The 17971-nt window shown below is 59.1% G+C and overlaps 1 protein-coding gene across 2 annotated transcripts; it reads left to right on the top strand.

Moving 5' to 3' along the window:
• Positions 1–826: 826 nt before the first annotated feature.
• On the top strand, positions 827–17955 carry SMARCD2 (SWI/SNF related BAF chromatin remodeling complex subunit D2). 2 transcript variants are annotated; one of them, XM_074162630.1, is made up of 14 exons: positions 974–1000; positions 2239–2241; positions 9359–9543; positions 11641–11683; positions 12231–12353; positions 12484–12603; positions 12731–12826; positions 14410–14511; positions 14870–15031; positions 15291–15388; positions 15677–15812; positions 15920–16042; positions 16295–16396; positions 17299–17955. In XM_074162630.1, exons 1-14 carry the CDS (start codon positions 974–976, stop codon positions 17350–17352), a joined length of 1374 nt encoding a protein of 457 aa, XP_074018731.1. In that variant the 3' UTR covers positions 17353–17955. The 2 variants fall into 2 exon arrangements, with proteins under 2 accessions (XP_074018730.1, XP_074018731.1); XM_074162629.1 differs by lacking the exon at positions 2239–2241 and having other exon boundaries at positions 827–1000.
• Positions 17956–17971: the final 16 nt, after the last annotated feature.

The following is a 17971-nucleotide window of genomic DNA, read 5'->3' as shown; positions in this document are numbered from 1 at the left end:
GCGTGGCCAGCAGGGCGAGGGGGGGGATTCTGCCCCTCTGCTCCGCTCTGGGGAGACACCCCCCAGTGCTGCCTCCAGCTCTGGGGCCAACATGAGAAGGACGTGGAGCTGTTGGAGCGGGGCCAGAGGAGGCCACGGAGATGCTGGGAGGGCTGGAGCCCCTCTGCTGTGAGGACAGGCTGAGAGAGTTGGGGGGTTCAGCCTGGAGAAGAGAAGGCTCCGGGGAGACCTTAGAGCCCCTTCCAGTCCCTCAAGGGGCTCCAGGAAAGCTGGGGAGGGACTCTGGATCAGGGAGGGGAGCCATAGGAGGAGGGGGAAGGGTTTGACACTGAAAGAGGGGAGATTGAGATGAGATCTGGGGAAGAACTTCTTTGCTGTGAGGGTGGTGAGAGCCTGGCCCAGGTTGCCCAGAGAAGCTGTGGCTGCCCCATCCCTGGAGGGGTTCAAGGCCAGGTTGGAGGGGGCTTGGAGCAACCTGGTCTGGTGGGAGGTGTCCCTGCCCAGGGCAGGGGGTGGCACTGGGTGGGCTTTTAAGTCCCTTCCAACCCAAACCATCCACTGACTGTCACTCACTCCCGCGCCCATTCACATCCATACACCCGCACATGCGCATGCGCCGCCGCGGGAGTCGCGTCCGCGCCGGGGGGGCGCAGCCTTTGGGGCGGGGTTTGCGGGGGGAGGCGGGGCCACGGCGCGGGGGGGGGCGTGGCGTGCGAGGGGGCGGGGCCAGCGGGCGCCGCGCGCTGCCTCCCGTCTCCGGCCGCCGCCGCCGCTTCCGAGTAAACACCGCGGGCGGGGGCTGCCCCCCCCTTTGCCCCCCCCCGCCATGGCCGGCCGCGGCGCCTTCCCGCTCAGCCCGCTGCCCCCCACCGCCGCCCCGCCGCCCCCGGGGCCCGGCCCCGCCATCCTGAGGGGGCCCAGCCCGGCTCCCGCCGCCGCAGCCGCTGCCGCCGCCGCCCCGGGCTACCGCCCCATGGGCCCGGCCGCCGCGCAGTACCAGGTGAGGCGGGGCGGGGATGGGGGGGGGCGGTGTGAGGGGAGGGTGTGAGGGGAAAAGGGGGTGGTGGAGGTCCCCTGGGGCCCCCGCCCGGGGGTGGCGGGCGCTGGGCCGGCCGTTGGGGCCTTTCCCGCGCCTCAGGGCCTGGGGAAGCGGCGGCCGGGCCTCCGCCAGCCCCCGGAGCCACCCCTCGGTGCCCCTCAGCCGGGAGCCCGGGCCTTAAATCCCCGATAAGGTGCTTTTCCTGCCTTTTTTAGTTAGGATACCACCGCGCCTTCCCCTGCTCTCGCTTCCCCCCGTCTCAACCCCGGTAAAAGTTAGGGCAGCGTCCCCTCCGCCACGGCCAGCCATGGCCGGTGCCCGCCCGGCGGCAGTAGCCGGTGCCCGGCCCCGTTACCCGGTGAGGCCCCGCCGGGACTGGAGCGGAGGAAGCCTGAGGCCGCAGAGCCAGCTCGGGCCCGCAGCCATTTCCCGTTGCACCGAGCAGCCTGGAAACCCAGCGATCACCGGCTCCGGCGAAGGCAGAGGGGACCCTGCGGCGTTGAGGGTCCGTGTCTTCAACCCGGGGAGACGGTGAGGTGGTGGACAAGGCGAGCAGACGCTCGCTAATATTGGGGAAAAGTGTATCTACCCTCAAAAAGCAAGAGAAAGCACTCGTTTTCCAGCTGAGCATCTAAGAAGTACATTCTGCTACACACTAAAGTTTTCATCTCCCACTTGCCTGTCGGTTCGCTCTTACGCACGGGCTGGTTATTTTGGTTATTAGGTTTCTGGGGTTAAAACACCAGTTTTCCGGGCAGGCTGGAAATGGAGGAGCCCGGTTGTGCAACACGTTCTCAGCCGCCGCTGATCGCCTCCTCCAGAGCTGCCACCTTAATTTGCATGAATTAAAACTTGAGAAAGAAATCAAGCCCAGGGAATTCCCGGCTCGTAAGCCTCATTAGTACAAGATGAGGAAACAACTGCCCGCCGTAGCCTTTAAAAACGCCGCAAAACCCGGCGATGAAAACTGAGATGGCACAGCTGAGGCTGGTCTGAGGGTGAATGGAAGGTAACTGGACTTGGAGGCAGACGGGACGGGCAGACACTGACCTTCCGCGGGGCAGGTTGCAAAATCCAGTTGGGAAGCCGGAGCCTGACGGGACCCACCGGGAGCTGCTCACCGCCACGGGTAAACAAGCTGACATATGCTTGTTTTTCACCCCCCTGCTCCGTTGCTGGCTGTAATGCTATGATGGCAGCAGGTGTTGGGGGCGCAGGGTGATGCACGCTGAGTGTACGTCACCGTGGTGTCTGGCACCGGGAAGCCGGTGCAGGAGGTGGCTCGGTCGGTGGGGTCGGTTGAGCCCCAGGGCTGGTGGCAAGCACCGTGGCTCGCGCCTGGCCAGGAGCTGCATCTGGCCAGCAGCTTGCTGGCAAGGCTGCCTGCGCCTGGGAGGGGAGAGCGGGTGCGATCCAGAGGGTCTGTCCTTTGTTTTGCAATTCCCAGGCCGGGGAAAACAGCCCCTCCCCTCCCGGTGGCCATCCCTGCCATCCCTGGAGGACTTCTCTGCTTCGTTATGCCCTGGCTTAATGAAGAACTTCATTATTTGGGCACTAGGAGACACAACAGGCCTCATCCACGCCAGCGAGTGCTTAGGGGCTCTTTAATCACGGGATTATTAAACATATGCTCGTCCTCTTGACATCCTCGCATGCCTGCCAGTTATTTACTGGCGGCTCAAGCAGGGAATTCAAGAGGACGACTTCTTTGGGGAGTTCCTTTTTGGGACCCTTTTGGGAGCTGATGTTTCCAGAGAAGCCAGGTGCCGGTGCCGTGCCCAGAGCAGAAAGGAAAGAGTTTTTTCCAGGAGGAGGAAGATGATCAACTAAGCTCCATCAGGCTGCTTGGCAACAGGTCTGCCCACAGAGCCCCCGTCCTGCTCCCTGTCCCTGTGCTGGTGGCAGCGGGGCTGCCAAGGCCGAGTCCCAGCCCCCAGCATCCAGGTTGTGCCAGCCGGTGTAAATTCAGCGAGAGGGTGCCTTTCTTCTGTTTATTCAGGTGCTGGTTTCAGGCTTAGGAGAGGTTTTTCCTGAGTTATCTGGTTGATGCTGTGGCAGGGAGCGAGCTTGGCTCCGTGTGGTGGGGATGGGGCTGTGCAGAGCAGTGCTCCAGCCTCCAACTTACCCCGTGCTGATGCACAGAGGTGGCAAAAAGCAGCGTTCCTGAGGTGATAAAAGGGTTTCGTTGGCACTTGCTGGCGAGAAAGAGCCTGGCTTCCGTGGGACAAGAGGGCTCCTGCAGTCCAAGCAGCTCCTAACCCTGACAGCTCGGTCATCCTGTCCTTTGGCAGGCAGCAGCACAAAGGAAAGCAGTCTGGGGGGACCTTATAGTGGCCCCACATCGGGACCTTATAGCCCCTTCCAGTATCTGGAGAGGCCCTACAAGAAACCTGGAGAGGGACTTTTTATAAGGCCATGTAGTGACAGGATGAGGGGGAAGGGTTTGACACTGACAGAGGGGAGATGGAGATGAGATCTGGGGAAGGACTTCTTTGCTGTGAGGGTGGTGAGAGCCTGGCCCAGGTTGCCCAGAGAAGCTGTGGCTGCCCCATCCCTGGAGGGGTTCAAGGCCATGTTGGAGGGGGCTTGGAGCAACCTGGTCTGGTGGGAGGTGTCCCTGTCCAGGGCAGGGGGTGGCACTGGATGATCTTTAAGGTCCCTTCCAACCAAACCATTCTGTAATTCTATGAAAGTTGTGGTTCGTGGAGAAACCTGTGCAGGCAGCTGGGATGGAGGAGCTGGAGAAGTGCAGGTCGCTGGTACGGAGCCAGGTGAAAGATGGGGTGGCCCGGACATGTCGGAGAGGGTGTAGTACAATGTGAGAGGGATCCACCCGATCCTCTTGGGAGCGGAGGAAAATGTTTTTCCTGCTTATCGGCTGATTGGGGTTGGCTCAGAGGGGTCCTGGGGAGAACAGCCAGTGCTGGAGCTGCATGGAAAGCTGCACAGAAAGCTGCAATGCTGCTTGGGCTGGGTGACCCCACCCTTCCCAAGGGAGATGGTTTCCAAGGCAGGTTTCATCATAGACTGAGCCTCGAGTTAATTTAAGCGATGATACAAAGCAGATGAACACTGTCCTCTTGGAGCAAGAGGGAGGAAGGCAACAATGGAGACCACGGCACCCTTTGTTTTCTCCTGGGGAAGTGTGACAATGGGGTTCTAGGGGGACAACATCTCCAGAACTTGCTCTTGAAGGCCCTCACTCTTCCTTTACAGGATCTTCTGGGGAGCTCTGAGCTATCTCTTGGGCAATTTAGCACCAGTGTTTTATGCCAGGCACCTCTCTCTGCTCTTCCCTTGTGTCTCCATGCTGTGTTAGCAGCTGACGGAGTTTCAGGCGGGAACCCAACATCTCTGTTCCTTGTTCCTGCTTGCGTTAATTCTCGTGTTATGATTTGAATCCTCGCGACCTCTCCTTTCTCTGACCTGTAACATCTGAAGCTTCAGATGCCAGGCAGCAGACGGGCAGGTTTGTCTGGCCCCAGACAGACGTCTCTGCTGGTGCTTGAAACGTTGCCAGCACGTGCCCTAAATCTGCTCCGTCTCTTTGCCTGTTGCTTTCCTCTTCTCCCTTTAATTTACTGCTTCCTCATCTACAGTTTTTAGCGGAGAAGCCACCTGACTCCTGCAGCTCCTCCTGTACCAAAATACTGCAAGTCTTCCAAGTGAGACGAGCTGCATTGGGGCAGTTTGGGGGCTTGCTGGGAGCATGGTGCTGCTTGAGAGTTTGCAGCGTGTAACAGCATCTCGATAACACCACCAGCTCTGGGATGGAGATCTTCACCAGCACAAACCCAGGCTCTTCCTAGAACCCACCCAAGAGGGATTTGCTCACAGATAAGACTGAAAAAAGAGGGGGAAAGTGCTCTTTTGGGGTGTGCTGGGGGGGCTCCGTTGGTCCCGATCCATGCAAAGCCCCAGGTTGAGGGGTGGGTTTAAGCAGCCAAGCTCTCCTTGAGACCAGCCTGGCATGGAGCTCAAATCCCGTTGGAACAGGTTTTGCTTTTGCATTTGTCCTAATGGGAAGCACTGCCGTGTGGGGAGGGACTTGCAGGAAGAGCCGTCGTCACCTGGCATCTGTCCAGGGCTTTGCTCCCAAAGCCTCGGGCGAGGATGCATGTGGGCTCTCGCTCCCTCTTAGCGTGTACAAAGTTGGATCGCCCCTTTTGGGAGAGAGCAAAATGGAACACGCGTCAGGAAGAGCCTTTTCGCCCTCGTTGAGAGCTGCAGGAAAAGAGCTGTGGTCTTGGAAGGAAGATGAAGGGAGGCTTTCGAGCTGTTTTCTGAAATGCTGCTTTTCTTCAAGCTCGCTCTTCAGCTTCGCTTCTTCTTGCAGATCCATCCTGTGATTTATTGCTCCCCTTCTTTCTCCTTTCTGCTACCAGCCTCCAATTTCTGGCCTGCCCTTCCTCAAGAAGGGGCCTTTGGCAGGCGGGGAGGCTCCTGTCATGCCAACGAACATCCAACGGGAAGCCTTCCAGCCTCCCGTTGGATCCAACTGAAGTTGACTCTCAACAGAGCTCCCCAAACGCCAGCGGCCTCTGTGTTGACCTGGGATGAACCACTAAACCGCAGCCAGCCCCGTTCGTTCCTTCGCCTTTGGCAGGGAACAGAAACAAGCTGTTTTCTGTCCCGTTTCCAAATGGCCCCGCTCGCTCTCCGCGGGGAAGGCTGGACGAGGTCCAGCTTGTTCCTCGGAGCCTGAGCTTGTGAGGTTTGCCCTTTGTCCACCCCACTGGCAGGGGCGGTGGGGCAGGGAGGGGAGGAGAAGGCAGAACCCAGAGAGGATGGGTGAAGAGGGGTGGACGGAGGGGTGTTTTCAGCCAGGAAGGAGCTGGGGAAGGTCTCCTTGGTTTGAGCCAGTCTAATAAAATTTCCCTAATTTAAGCCCCCTTGCATCCTTCTAATTTCCAGGGATTCCAAAGGGGGCTGGAGGCCGGTTTTACCCCACGGGGGCTGAAATGCTGTTTTGTGGCTCAGCCGGAGATTTAAGGCTGTGCTGGCCTTGCGTGAGTTGATTCTTAGAAGCCCACGGCCTCCAGGGAGCTCAGGCTCCCCAGGACAGGGATGCAGGCGCTGGATGAACACATGACAGAGACTGGCCCTGCTTTGCCAAGAGGCTTCTCCATTAGCAATTTGCAAATCTTGAGAGTAAACTGAGGGGGGAGAAAAACCATCCGTATGGAAGATTCTGCCTGGTCTTTTTTTGCTCGTCAGAGTGATCAAATACAAGTCCCTGGTGGGCTGGAGCTCGCTCACTCCCCCGGCAGCTGAGCTGTGGCTGATGGTTCTCAGATGTTTCTGGAGGGAGGTGACATTAGATTCTTAAGTATGATGGATCTGTTCATCCTTGCGCTGAACCTCTCCCTGCCAACAGAATTGTCTCCTCTTCTCGCAACTGAGCAGCCTCTCGCCCTCCGAAGAGCAGATGGACACACGGGAGACCTTCCACAAGGTGCTCTCGCTTACGCGGAGGAGTCAAAGACTCTCAACTGGCTTCAGCCAGCCTCCAAGTCTCTTATTTCAGGGATAGATCAGAAATGTGACCTGTGGGGTGGCAGAAGAAGATAGGAGAGACCTTGGGGCATGGTGGTGGGGAGAGCTGCCCTGGCCGAAGGACAGGAGCTGGTCGTGGCCACGTCACCTCTTAATCCAAGCAAGCTGCCGACAGTGTTCCTCTGTCTGGTGCTTTGGGAAGGAGCTGTGTTGTCACGTAGGGAACCTGCCTGACCACAAACCAGTGGCCGTGGTCTCCTCCATGGGCTTGAGCAACACCCAGGGGTGAGGGTTTCCTTGAAAGCTGTCTGTCTTCTCCGTGCTCCTGGTGGCTTGTAGGGAGCTGTAGGTGAGTGTGTGCAGCTTCGTAACGATGCAGCTTTTTCTGGGGCTTTCAGATTCCTCATGAAAAGTTTCACAACCTCTTCTCGTGCCTTATCTGTTCTCCAGAAGCCCTCATAGGTGAGTCAGCACAGCTATGAGACCGCGGTCCTCTTGTAGCCACGCTGTACTGGCAAACAGTATTTACCCACTGCCTGTGGTTTTTAATTTTGCAAAAGGTGTGGATCTCGGTGCTACCTCTCCCCCTGGCCCTGCCGTGGAGGATTTGTTGATAAACCCAGAGAAATGGTTCTTGCCTAGTGATTTTTGGCAATAGAGGAGGTGCTGCTGGCCACGGCTGGCTCTTGGCGATGCCGGCGCGGTCCCACTTGTCACGAGGAGTTGTGCAAATGTGGCTGATCAAAGGGAGAGAAACATCTGGGGGCCGTTAGGAGGCAGGAGCAGCTCCTGCCTTGTAGCAAGGGGTGGATTCGAGAGCCCAGGCTCGGGAAGCGCTGCTTCGAAGGAGGGCTCAGCAAAGGTGGAGGCAGCATTTGGTTGGGTTACAGACTCTGCCTGCGCTTTGTGTGTGTGTTTTTGAACTTCCACGTGCGGCACTAGTCCTCTGGCCCGCTGCTGCTCCGCTTCCCGGCTGCAATACGATTCTCCATGCGGCGCTTGGGATGTTTGCAGCATCTCCCACTTGCAGAGACACCCATGGCCTCAGGCTCCGGAGCAGGAGCAACTTGAGCTCTTGGTTTTTTGCGTTTACCAGCTTTTCAGGGAGGAGGTGGGTGTGTTCTGGCTCCAGCTGCCATCAAACCAACCCCCCCAGCTCTGAGCCTGCCTGTGGAGAACAGGTGGCAGTGGTGGTCTCCTGCACCCAACCCTCCCGCGCCTGGGCTTCACACTGAAATTAATGCCCATATGCAGATAATGAGGCAGCTTCGTTAGCTCTCTTCCGCAGCAGGGCCATGTGCCGTGGCTCCGTTCTCAGGGCAGTGGGAGGGGAGCCGTGGGGGATGTCCTGGCACGTCCAGGAGCCTGCGGCAGGGGAGAAATGCTGCTCTGCTGGCTTGGTGGCTCTCCCAGCCTCGTGTCTTGGCAGTGAGGAGCTTGAGGATCAAAGGATCCTGGGCGGCTGTTGGCTCTGACTGCCGGTGAAGCAGGCTGGAGCGTGTAGGGGCGGCCGGTGGGTCACGGTGGGGTGTTGTGACTGATTGTGGGGTGTCCCGGGGGGCTGCATGGGGTGCAGACCTGGTGGCGTCTACGAGCCAGGCTTACCAAGCTGCTCTGCTCCAGGAATGGGGAGCGGCTGCGAGTGCTGCCATGGGTCGGGACCCCTTGCAGGTGTTGTGTCCTGGGTTCTAAATGACCTTTCTGGGTCCCTGGAAGGGGAAGGATGGGGGCTGGCATGCTGGCAGGGGTTGAGCTCTTGCCTCCATCCCCTGCACCCAGGAGCTCGGCTTTCTTCCTGCTGGCCTCATGACCAGTGCTGTTAGGAACTGGGATTGCCCCCTCCCAGGCATTGCGTCTGCCAGCACTGGCGCTTTCCAGAGAGGAATCCACAGCGCAACCCACCCCGCAGCCCCCGATGTCCCCAAGGTGATGGCTTTGCAGGCAGTGACCCTTGGGATGCTCCAGGTCCAATGTCTCCCACTGTGTGGCGGTGGCTCGGGGCCACGTGTGGCTTCGGCTCCATGCCGGCTGGCAGCCTGGGCTTCCCCTGTGGTCAGTGGCTTCTGCTCGTCCCAGTTCTGCTTTCCCATCGCTCTTCCCGCAGCAAGGAAGGCTGCAGCTCCTGATGCCCTTTCCTCCTCCCTGCCCTGTCCTTCTGACACCTCGGGGCAGGGTCCGGCCTTGGGAATCTCTCCCGAGGAAGAAGTGAGAGGGCGGGTGGCATCTGCTGGTCATAGAATCATAGAATGTGTTGGGTTGGAAGGCACCTTTAAAGGTCATCTACTCCACCCCCCCTGCAGTAAGCAGGGACATCTTCAACTAGATCAGATTGCTCAGAGCCTCATGAAGCCTGACCTTGAATGTCTCCAGGGATGGGGCCTCCACCACCTCTCTGGGCAACCTGGGCCAGTGTCTCACCACCCTCATTCTAAAGAGCTGCTTCATAATGTTTCATCTAAACCTACCCTTTCAGTTTAAAACCGTTCCTCCTCATCCTATGGCTCCCCTCCCTGATCCAGAGTCCCTCCCCAGCTTTCCTGGAGCCCCTTGAGGGACTGGAAGGGGCTCGAAGGTCTCCCCGGAGCCTTGTCTTCTCCAGGCTGAACCCCCCCAACTCTCTCAGGCTGTCCTCACAGCAGAGGGGCTCCAGCCCTCCCAGCATCTCCGTGGCCTCCTCTGGTCCCTCTCCAACAGGTCCATGTCCTTCTTGCGCTGAGGGCTCCACAGCTGGACACAGTGCTCCAGGTGGTCCCCAGCAAAGGTCGGGCCCCCTTGCAGGGCAGTGTTTAATGCACACTCTTCCTCTCTCCTCTTCCTCACTAGCGCCCTGGGATGCCGCCTGGTGGCCGGATGCCCATGGCAGGGCTGCAGGTGGGACCACCGGGAGCCCCCCCTTACGGAGCAGCCTCCCCGATGAGACCTGGCCTGCCCCAGGCGATGATGGACCCCTTCAGGAAGCGCCTGCTGACCCCCCAGGCACAGCCACCGCTGGCCACCCAGAGGAGAGGGTAAGGGCTGCCACCCTCCTGCTCCAGGAGAGACACCCACGGCAGGCTGGAGGGGGGTGGAGGTTGACCCACTGGGTCCCAGTTAAAACCCGCAGCTCCCTGCCCCACTGCAGAGGTGCGAGCTGCCTACAGCGGGCTGGGAGCCAGCACGAATTGCCCTCGGCTTCCCCCCGCGGAGAGAAACCTGCCAGAGCTTGGGGCTGGGATGTTTTGTGAGGATGAGGGGGCAGAGATCCCTCTCTGCTTCATGCTCGCAGTTTCCCCGCGGTCTGATCTCCATGCCAGTAACCCAAAAGCCTCGCTGCATGTGGTTGTGTTCATCACAAGCCCCAGGGCCGGCTCCTTGGGATCTTTCCCCTTCTCGCAGGGGTTGGTGCTGGCTCTGGCAGGCACAGACGTGGGTGGAAAGGGAGGGACGGGGGGACAGGTTGCGGAGACGCTTCCCGGAGCTGCCGTCTCGACAGGAGTGTTCTTGGCGCTGGTCTTGGTGAGCCGCAGGGCTCTGCCAGCAGCTCCTCGCTTGTTTACAGCGCTGCTAATCCCCTTGCTCAGTTTGTGTTTTCCACCGGGGCTTCTTGATTACTGCTGCCTGTTTCTCAGGGCAGGGTCCCTTGGTCTTAACGGATACTCGGGTCCTGTTCCATGCCCTGGATGTGTGGCGGGGCTGGTTGGCTCCGTGATCCCTCCGCAGGGAGTCACAGCCTCCACACAGCGACTGCGCATCCCTTGGGTGCTCCAGAGCAGGCTGGGGATTAAGGATGAGGGGCAGCTTGTCACCGAGCGAGGACGTCAGCAGCCAGATAAAGCTGTGGCTCCATTCCCAGGGGCTGGCTGCGTGGGATCAGCCCTGGTCGAGCATCCTTGCTCCCCGCTGGCTGCGGATCAAGGGATCAGGAACCAGCTGCTAATGGGTGGCCAAACCCCGCAGGGCAGGAAGCATTTAATCTGGCAAGAAGAGCTCAAAAAAGTGCTGTGACCGCCCCCCCCCTCCCTTAGCTGTCCTCCTGTGCCAGCTGCTGTGGGGCAGCCAGCGTACCCTGGACACCTCGTGATGGCAGCACGAGCGCCCGCAGTTGCTGTTTCATGTGCTGCCAAAGGAAAGGGACGTCCCTTTGCCTGCTGGACTCTGCCCCATCTCTCACATGTGCAGCCGAACGGGAGGAGAGCGTTTCCCTGCGCATCTAGGTGTTGAGCATGAATTTAGCGGGGCATCAGGGTGGGCTCAGGCTGATGGGGCTGTGCAGGGTGGGAGGAGAGCCCAGGGCCCTGTGGTCTGACAGGGTACTACCAGCTTGGAAGGAGCTAAAACGGCTCTGAGCAAGGCTGCAGCCCTTCTGTGGCTTTAGAAGCCACTCTGCTTCCTTTCCCCACGATGATTTCAGGCCCACCATGGTGAGGTTGATGTGTTTTAAACTGGTTTTAAGTGAGTTTTGGTTTGTAGCACTGAGAGAATGTAATAGCCATTTTCAGAGGGGAAATGTCATCCTGCAGACGGGAGCACGCCTGCAGCCGCAGCTTTGCCTGGTTCCACCTTCTCCTGTCCTGCAGCACCTTCAGCCACCAGCAGCAGTGACACAGACTGAACCCAGGGCCTGGTTTTCCTTCCCCAGTGATGGGCTCTAGATGTCCAACACCTTCCCCTCTGGAGTCAACTTGGCTTGCCCACAGGGATATATTCTTTTACTCATTCGCTTTCCGGCACCGAGCCAAGGTCCTGTGCTCTTGGAGCTCTTACAGACCTTCTTTGTTCTTCTGCAAGTTCAAAGTCCCTGTCACACAGAGCAGCCCCGAAGGGGGACCTGCTCCCCCCAGACCTGTTTGCTGCAGTGGGAGCCTCGACGCTGTGCTGGGACTGAGCCATCCACGTGGCATGTAGCTGGCACTGCCACTGTGACTCCTCTCCCTGGAGCCTGGCCCCATTTGTGGCCCAGATGGGGCCAAAAGAGCCACTGGGTTCCTGTCATACAGTCAGAGCTCAGTGTTGTCCCCTGAGACCCATGGGCCATGCAGCAGCCTCCCACCAGGCAGGAAGGAAGATGTCCTGCAAGAGCTGAAGTGTAATAATATTATTTTTTATTGTTTCTCTGCTTTTTTCAGGGTGAAGAGGAGGAAGATGGCTGACAAGGTCCTGCCGCAGCGGGTGAGTGCCTCGTTGGTGCTTGGGGAAGGACCCAAGCTGTTGAAGGGAGGCGGTGAATCCCTGCTGCTGTCCCTGGGGAGGTCCCCATGAGGAGGAGGAACTTGCTGAGCTGCCTCCCACCCATTGGGCACTTCTGCTCCATCCCAAAACCACCCTGGAAGGTTTCAGTCTCTTCCTCTGGGGTGGCAGGAGAGGTTTGGGATGCACACAAATTGGACTTTGGACAAGCAAGGAGCAGTGGTGGCTTGGGGTGGAGAACCTCAAGAGGACCCTCAGCCTCTCCTGGGGATCCATTTTAACAGTCCATCACCCGCCTGTGACACCGGGTGGGCTGCTGGGCACATTGACAGGCTCCAAACGGAGGTCTGCAGTATGGGTCTGTGATTTCAGGAGAGCTTTGTGAGGCTGTAGTCTTCACTTGAAATGAGAAATTAGTGCTGCTGTCCAGCGCTTGTTACTTGGTGACCCCTTGGCGTGTCAGCCCAGCTGGTGTGGGGGACACAGTCCCATCCCAGCACAGAAGGGACTGGTCATTTCTGTCTGACAGATCCGGGAATTGGTCCCAGAATCCCAGGCCTACATGGACCTCCTCGCCTTTGAGCGCAAGCTGGACCAAACCATCGCCCGGAAGAGGATGGAGATTCAGGAGGCCATCAAGAAACCGCTGACGGTGCGTGGCAGCTCTAGCTGGCCAGGAAGGGGGCAAGCAGCTGGGTGGGGTGGGGGGCGTACGAGGTCGGGTGCTGCCAACCACCCTCTTGCTCCAAGCATCCCCCCCTCTCTGTGTTCCTGTCCCACAGCAAAAGCGGAAGCTGAGGATTTACATCTCCAACACTTTCACCCCAGCCAAAGAAGAAGGGGAGGGTGGTGAACGCGTGGCCTCCTGGGAGCTGCGTGTGGAGGGCAAACTGCTGGAGGACGTAAGGATGAGCTGGTGGCGGGAAGAACATGGGGCTGAGAGCTTCGCTGGGGTGGGATACAGCCTTCTGGGTGCTGGAGGCGGTGTTTGGGTGTCAGGCCAAGCCTCTCTCCCGCTCTGTTTCGCAGCCGAGCAAGCAGAAGAGGAAGTTCTCCTCCTTTTTCAAGAGCCTCGTCATTGAGCTGGACAAAGAGCTGTATGGGCCGGACAACCATCTGGTGGAGGTGAGACGGGAGGGTTATAACTTATTGTTTGGAGAGGGGAAAAAGCGTGTTTTTTGGTTTGACTCACACCAGGACCATCTGAACCACCACTCACTTTGCGTCGCTGGTGCCTACAGCTTTGTGAGATGCTCCAGTAACTTTAGGGACAGGTCGTTCCCATGAGGCTAAAAGCAGTGGTGAACTGGGACAGCGGCTGAGCAGCCAGCACCTCTGCTTCAGAGCAAAAAATAATTCGAAACAGGCAGAGTCCTGAGAGGGAGAGGAAAAGGAAAAATGGCTTTTCCTGGCACAACAAGCAAACGGAGGTGGGCAGCATGCTGCTTTCCCAAAGGATGCTTGCAATCATCTTGCATAGAACACGCGGTCTCCTGCAGGGTTATTTCTTATCAATTTAAAATAACACCTCCTCCTCAGCACCGTTTTTTTTTTTTTCCCCTTCGCTCCTTCCCATCCTTCAAAGCCCCTGGGCAATTTTATTGGATTTGCAGCATCACCGTGGTCCAGGAGGTTTGAGCGAGCGTGCGGTTCCTGGGCACATTTAGTAAGGACCAGCTATTTATCATTCTCCTGGCTCTTCTGAGGGCTGCGGGGCTGGCTCTGTGCCCCGGGCAGGGTGGGAAGAGCTGTTAGCCCCGGTGAGCCATGGGAGGTGGTCCTGCCGCTTGCCCTGTGGGCTCTCAGCTCCCAGCCCAGCGCCTCTCCTGCTGCCAGGGGGTTGAAAAAGGTGCTTTTGGGTGCCAAGCCCTCCCAGGGGACCCGCTGCCAGGATTTCAAGTTTACAGCTGTATTTTCCTCCCTGGTGCTGGCTGGTGGCCTGAGTGACCAGCTCCCGGCTCCCAGCTGGTGCCTGCCCAGCTTTTAACCTCCTTGTGCCTTCAAGGAGGCAGCTAGAGCCCAGAGGTGTGGGGCTGCAGCAAGGACATGGCTCCGAGAGGTGGCTTGGACAGCTCTGGGCCCCACAGATTTGGAAATACGAGGCCAAACACACCTGAGAAGGATCTCCCCTGTTGCCTCCCAACCCCCATAGCCTGGCTGGAAGGTCCTTGGGGAGATTAATCACCGCCTGTGAGTGGGTCAGACCTTTTTTGGGCTGCTGCTGCCTGGAGCAGGCTTTCCCTGCACACAGCTCACGCTATTCACCCCGAGAAACACTTGTTTCTGTGATGGTACCCGCTGTGGTGGGGGTGAACCCCCTTCACGTGTGGGGTGGTTTGTAAGAACAGCTCGGATGCCCAGCCCCTGCGCTGGCTGCAGCAGGATTGATCCCACATTGACTCCAGGAGGTGTTGGAGCCCTTGACATCAAGCGCTCAGGGCTGTAACCCCCCCCAGCCCATCCAAACCCCCACCAGTCTCTGGGCTGGAGCTCGTCGAGCTGTATCTGTTGGTCCGGGTGGGATCTCGGCTGACGCCCACTGGGGTCAGGCACCCAGGAGTGGGATTCGGGCTCTCTGCTTCTGCCAGACCCCAGCCCAGAGCCCCAGCACCGGCTCTCTCTGGCCCTGGCTGCAGACACAAAGCCTGGTGATAGGTGGCTTGTTGTGCTCCTGGAGCTGACCCGTGTCCCCTTGCTCTCTCTCGCAGTGGCACCGGCTGCCCACAACCCAGGAGACCGATGGCTTCCAAGTGAAACGCCCCGGCGACGTCAATGTGAAGTGCACGCTGCTGCTCATGCTGGATCACCAGGTAGGGACCCCCAGGGCTCTGCGGGTGCTGGCCGGGCCCTGCTGCCCTTCCTCCAGCACGGCTCGTCTGTGTGTGGGGGTCTGGTGGGGGGCGGGATTGAAATCCCACAGCGGGATTTCATGCTGAGCTTCAGCAACAACCCGCAGGATTTCATCCAGGAATGGATCAACGGGCTTGGGCCTGGGGCAGAGCCTTAATACGAGGCTGTTGTGGGGATGGAAAGGAGCACAGAGAGCTCCTTCCAGCCTGTGGTGTGTCACAAATGGGTGACACCAGGGCCGTGTGGGGCAGGACGCCCACAGGAGGGGCCCTTCCAAGTGGTACCCTCCCTGCCCCTTCATCCTTCCTGTCCCCGCAGCCCCCCCAGTACAAACTGGACCCTCGCCTGGCTCGCCTGCTCGGGGTGCACACCCAGACCCGCGCCAGCATCATGCAGGCGCTCTGGCTCTACATCAAGCACAACAAGCTGCAGGACAGTCACGAGAAGGAGTACATCAACTGCAACCGCTACTTCCGCCAGGTCAGCCCTCGCCCCGCGGCACCACCGCGCTCTGCTGGGAGGAGACCACCCTTCCCACCGCCAGTAAAGCCAGAAAAAAATATCTTTTCTGGCTCAAAACGCACACTCCAGACTGTCCAGTCTCCATTTACGCCCCTTCCCCAAGCTCTACCTTCCACCCATCAGTTTGCCATGCCCAAACCAGGGCTGGGTGAGTCCCCCCCGCTTCCTACCCGACCCTGCCCATGGACAGCAAATGCTCTGCTTTGCCCCCCCCCAGATCTTTAACTGCATCCGCATGCGCTTCTCGGAGATCCCCATGAAGCTGGCGGGGCTCCTGCAGCACCCAGATCCCATCATCATCAACCACACCATCAGGTAGGGGTGGAGGGGGTATTGGGCAACGGTTCCTTGGGGCTGGGGGGGATCTGGGGAGGCTGGAGGGGCAAGGTTACCTCCCTGGTGGGGTGCAGGAGGGGAGGGCAGAGCCTGCAGGGGCTATGAGGTCTCCAAGCCAAAGCAGGAGTTGAGCACAAGTCACTTGGGAAGGGAAGAATCAGCCAAAAAAATTTGGGAGCTTCTTGAGGGGTGCTCGGGGGAGTCGATCCAGCCCTACATCAGGGTGGGGGCTGTGGAAGCCTGTACTAACACCCTGTTTCCTCCCAGCGTGGACCCCAATGACCAGAAGAAGACAGCCTGCTACGACATCGATGTGGAGGTGGACGATCCCCTGAAAGCTCAGATGAGCAACTTCCTGGCTTCCACCACCAACCAGCAGGAGATCGCCTCCCTGGATGCCAAGGTGAGGGGGGTGGCACTTCAAGGCTGCACCCGCAGAGCAGGGGGGGAGTTGGTATCCTGTTCTTGGGAGGGGACACAGCTGCCTCTCACCCCTTGTCACCTCCCTAGATCCACGAGACCATCGAATCCATCAACCAGCTGAAGACGCAGCGGGATTTCATGCTGAGCTTCAGCAACAACCCGCAGGATTTCATCCAGGAATGGATCAAATCCCAGAGGAGGGACCTCAAGGTGAATCATAGAGTGGTTCAGGATGGAAAGGACCTTTAAAGCCCACCCAGTCCCACCCCCTGCCCTGGGCAGGGACACCTCCCACCAGACCAGGTTGCTTCAAGCCCCGTCCAACCTGGCCTTGAACCCCTCCAGGGATGGGGCAGCCACAGCTTCTCTGGGCAACCTGGGCCAGGGGCTGGGAGCAGGGGGGGGTCCAGCCCTGGCACTCACCCCGTGCCCCCCCCCCCCCCCCCCTTCTTCTTTGCTCAGATCATAACAGACGTGATCGGGAACCCTGAGGAGGAGCGACGGGCCGAGTTCTACCAGCAGCCCTGGGCGCAGGAGGCTGTGGGCAGACACATCTTCGCCAAGGTGGGCTCCATGCCGTGCCACGAGGTTCAACAAGGGCAAATATAGGGTCCTACACCTGGGGAGGAAGAACCCCAGACTCCAATATAGGTTGGGGGTGGATCTTCTGGAAAGCACTACTGAGGAGAAGGATCTGGGAGTCCTGGTGGATAGCAAACTGTCCATGAGCCAGCAATGTGCCCTTGTGGCCAAGAGGGCCAATGGGATCCTGGGCTGCCTAGGGAAGAGTGTGGCCAGTAGGTGGAGGGAGGTCATTCTCCCCCTCTGCTCTGCACTGGTGAGGCCACAACTGGAATACTGCGTCCAGTTCTGGGCTCCCCAGTTCAAGAGAGACAGGGAACTACTGGAGAGAGTCCAGTGCAGGGCAACAAAGATGACGGAAGGATTGGAGCATCTTCCCGATGAGGAAAGGCTGAGAGAGCTGGGACTCTTTAGCCTGGAGAAGAGAAGGCTGAGGGGAGACCTTATTAATGCTTCCAAGCATCTAAAGGGTGGGTTGAAGGAGGATGGAGCCGGACTCTTTTCAGTGGTTCCCAGTGAGAGGACGAGGGGCAATGGGCACAAGCTGGAACATGGGAAGTTCCATTCAAATATGAGGAGAAACTTCTTTCCGGTGAGGGTGCCAGAGCCCTGGAAGAGGCTGCCCAGGGAGGGTGTGGAGTCCCCTTCTCTGGAGACCTTCAAGCCCCACCTGGATGCAGTCCTGAGTGATGTGCTCTGGGCAACCCTGCTTCAGCAGGGGAGTTGGACTAGAGGATCTCTAGAGGTCCCTTCCAACTCTGACAATTCCATGATTCCGTGCCAGTGGGATGCCACAGTGGGTCGGGGTGGCAGCTTGGGGGGGGGGGGGGGGTCCCTGGGGCAGCCCCTCTCCCTGCCTGACTGCCCCCCCCCATCTCCTCCAGGTCCAGCAGCGCCGGCAGGAACTGGAACAAGTGCTCGGGATCCGCCTGACCTAAGTGGCCGGCGGGGGCTCGGGAGCTCCTTCTCCTCTCCTGCTGCCTGAGCCTGACGGTACTTCTTACTGGAATCAAACACAGCACTTGCACAAACCCTACGTGCCTGGAGGGATTCGGAGCCACTAGCCCCCCCTCCCCTCCCCCCGCTTTGGGCTCCCCTCAGCCGGGAAGCTCTAGCCAGAGGCCAGAGCACTGCGGAGGGTCCCCCTGGTTCCCCCCCCCCCCCCTCCAAAAGAAAGTCCCGCTGCAGCCTTTCTGCTGCGTTAACGCCTCCTGCTTTTGCCTCGCGCCGTTCCCCTCTTTCCCTGTAGCACCGAACGCGCCGGTCCTCCTGCTCGCTCCCCTCCTGGAGCTGCTGCCCAGCAGGGAAAAGCTGCCCCTGCCCGGCGGGAGGTGCTGCCTGCTCCTGCCTGCCCCTGCCTGCGCTGCCAGCCCTCCCTGAGCCCAGCTGCCACGGCAGGCCCGGCCCTGCCCCTCTTCAACCAAAGTTGTTGTTTTTGGGTTTTTGTTTTGTTTTGTTTTTTAATCATTCCAAACACCAGCCCTTTCCCCTTGCCGCTGGTGCCCGACGTTTTGCACTATTTTTGTGAACAGGTTTTATATAAAAAAAAAAAAAAAA

Source organism: Numenius arquata, chromosome 23, assembly GCF_964106895.1.
Source record: "Numenius arquata chromosome 23, bNumArq3.hap1.1, whole genome shotgun sequence".
Lineage (NCBI taxonomy): Eukaryota > Metazoa > Chordata > Aves > Charadriiformes > Scolopacidae > Numenius > Numenius arquata.
This window is presented reverse-complemented; position numbering and strand designations above follow the sequence as displayed.

Bases quoted from the DNA above. Each gene is read 5' to 3' on its own strand.
- SMARCD2 (XM_074162629.1), top strand. From the start codon at position 827: ATGGCCGGCCGCGGCGCCTTCCCGCTCAGCCCGCTGCCCCCCACCGCC. The intron at 15,032-15,290 runs GTCAGCCCTCGC...GCCCCCCCCCAG, and splicing joins GCAACCGCTACTTCCGCCAG to ATCTTTAACTGCATCCGCAT. The intron at 15,813-15,919 runs GTGAGGGGGGTG...TCACCTCCCTAG, and splicing joins TCGCCTCCCTGGATGCCAAG to ATCCACGAGACCATCGAATC.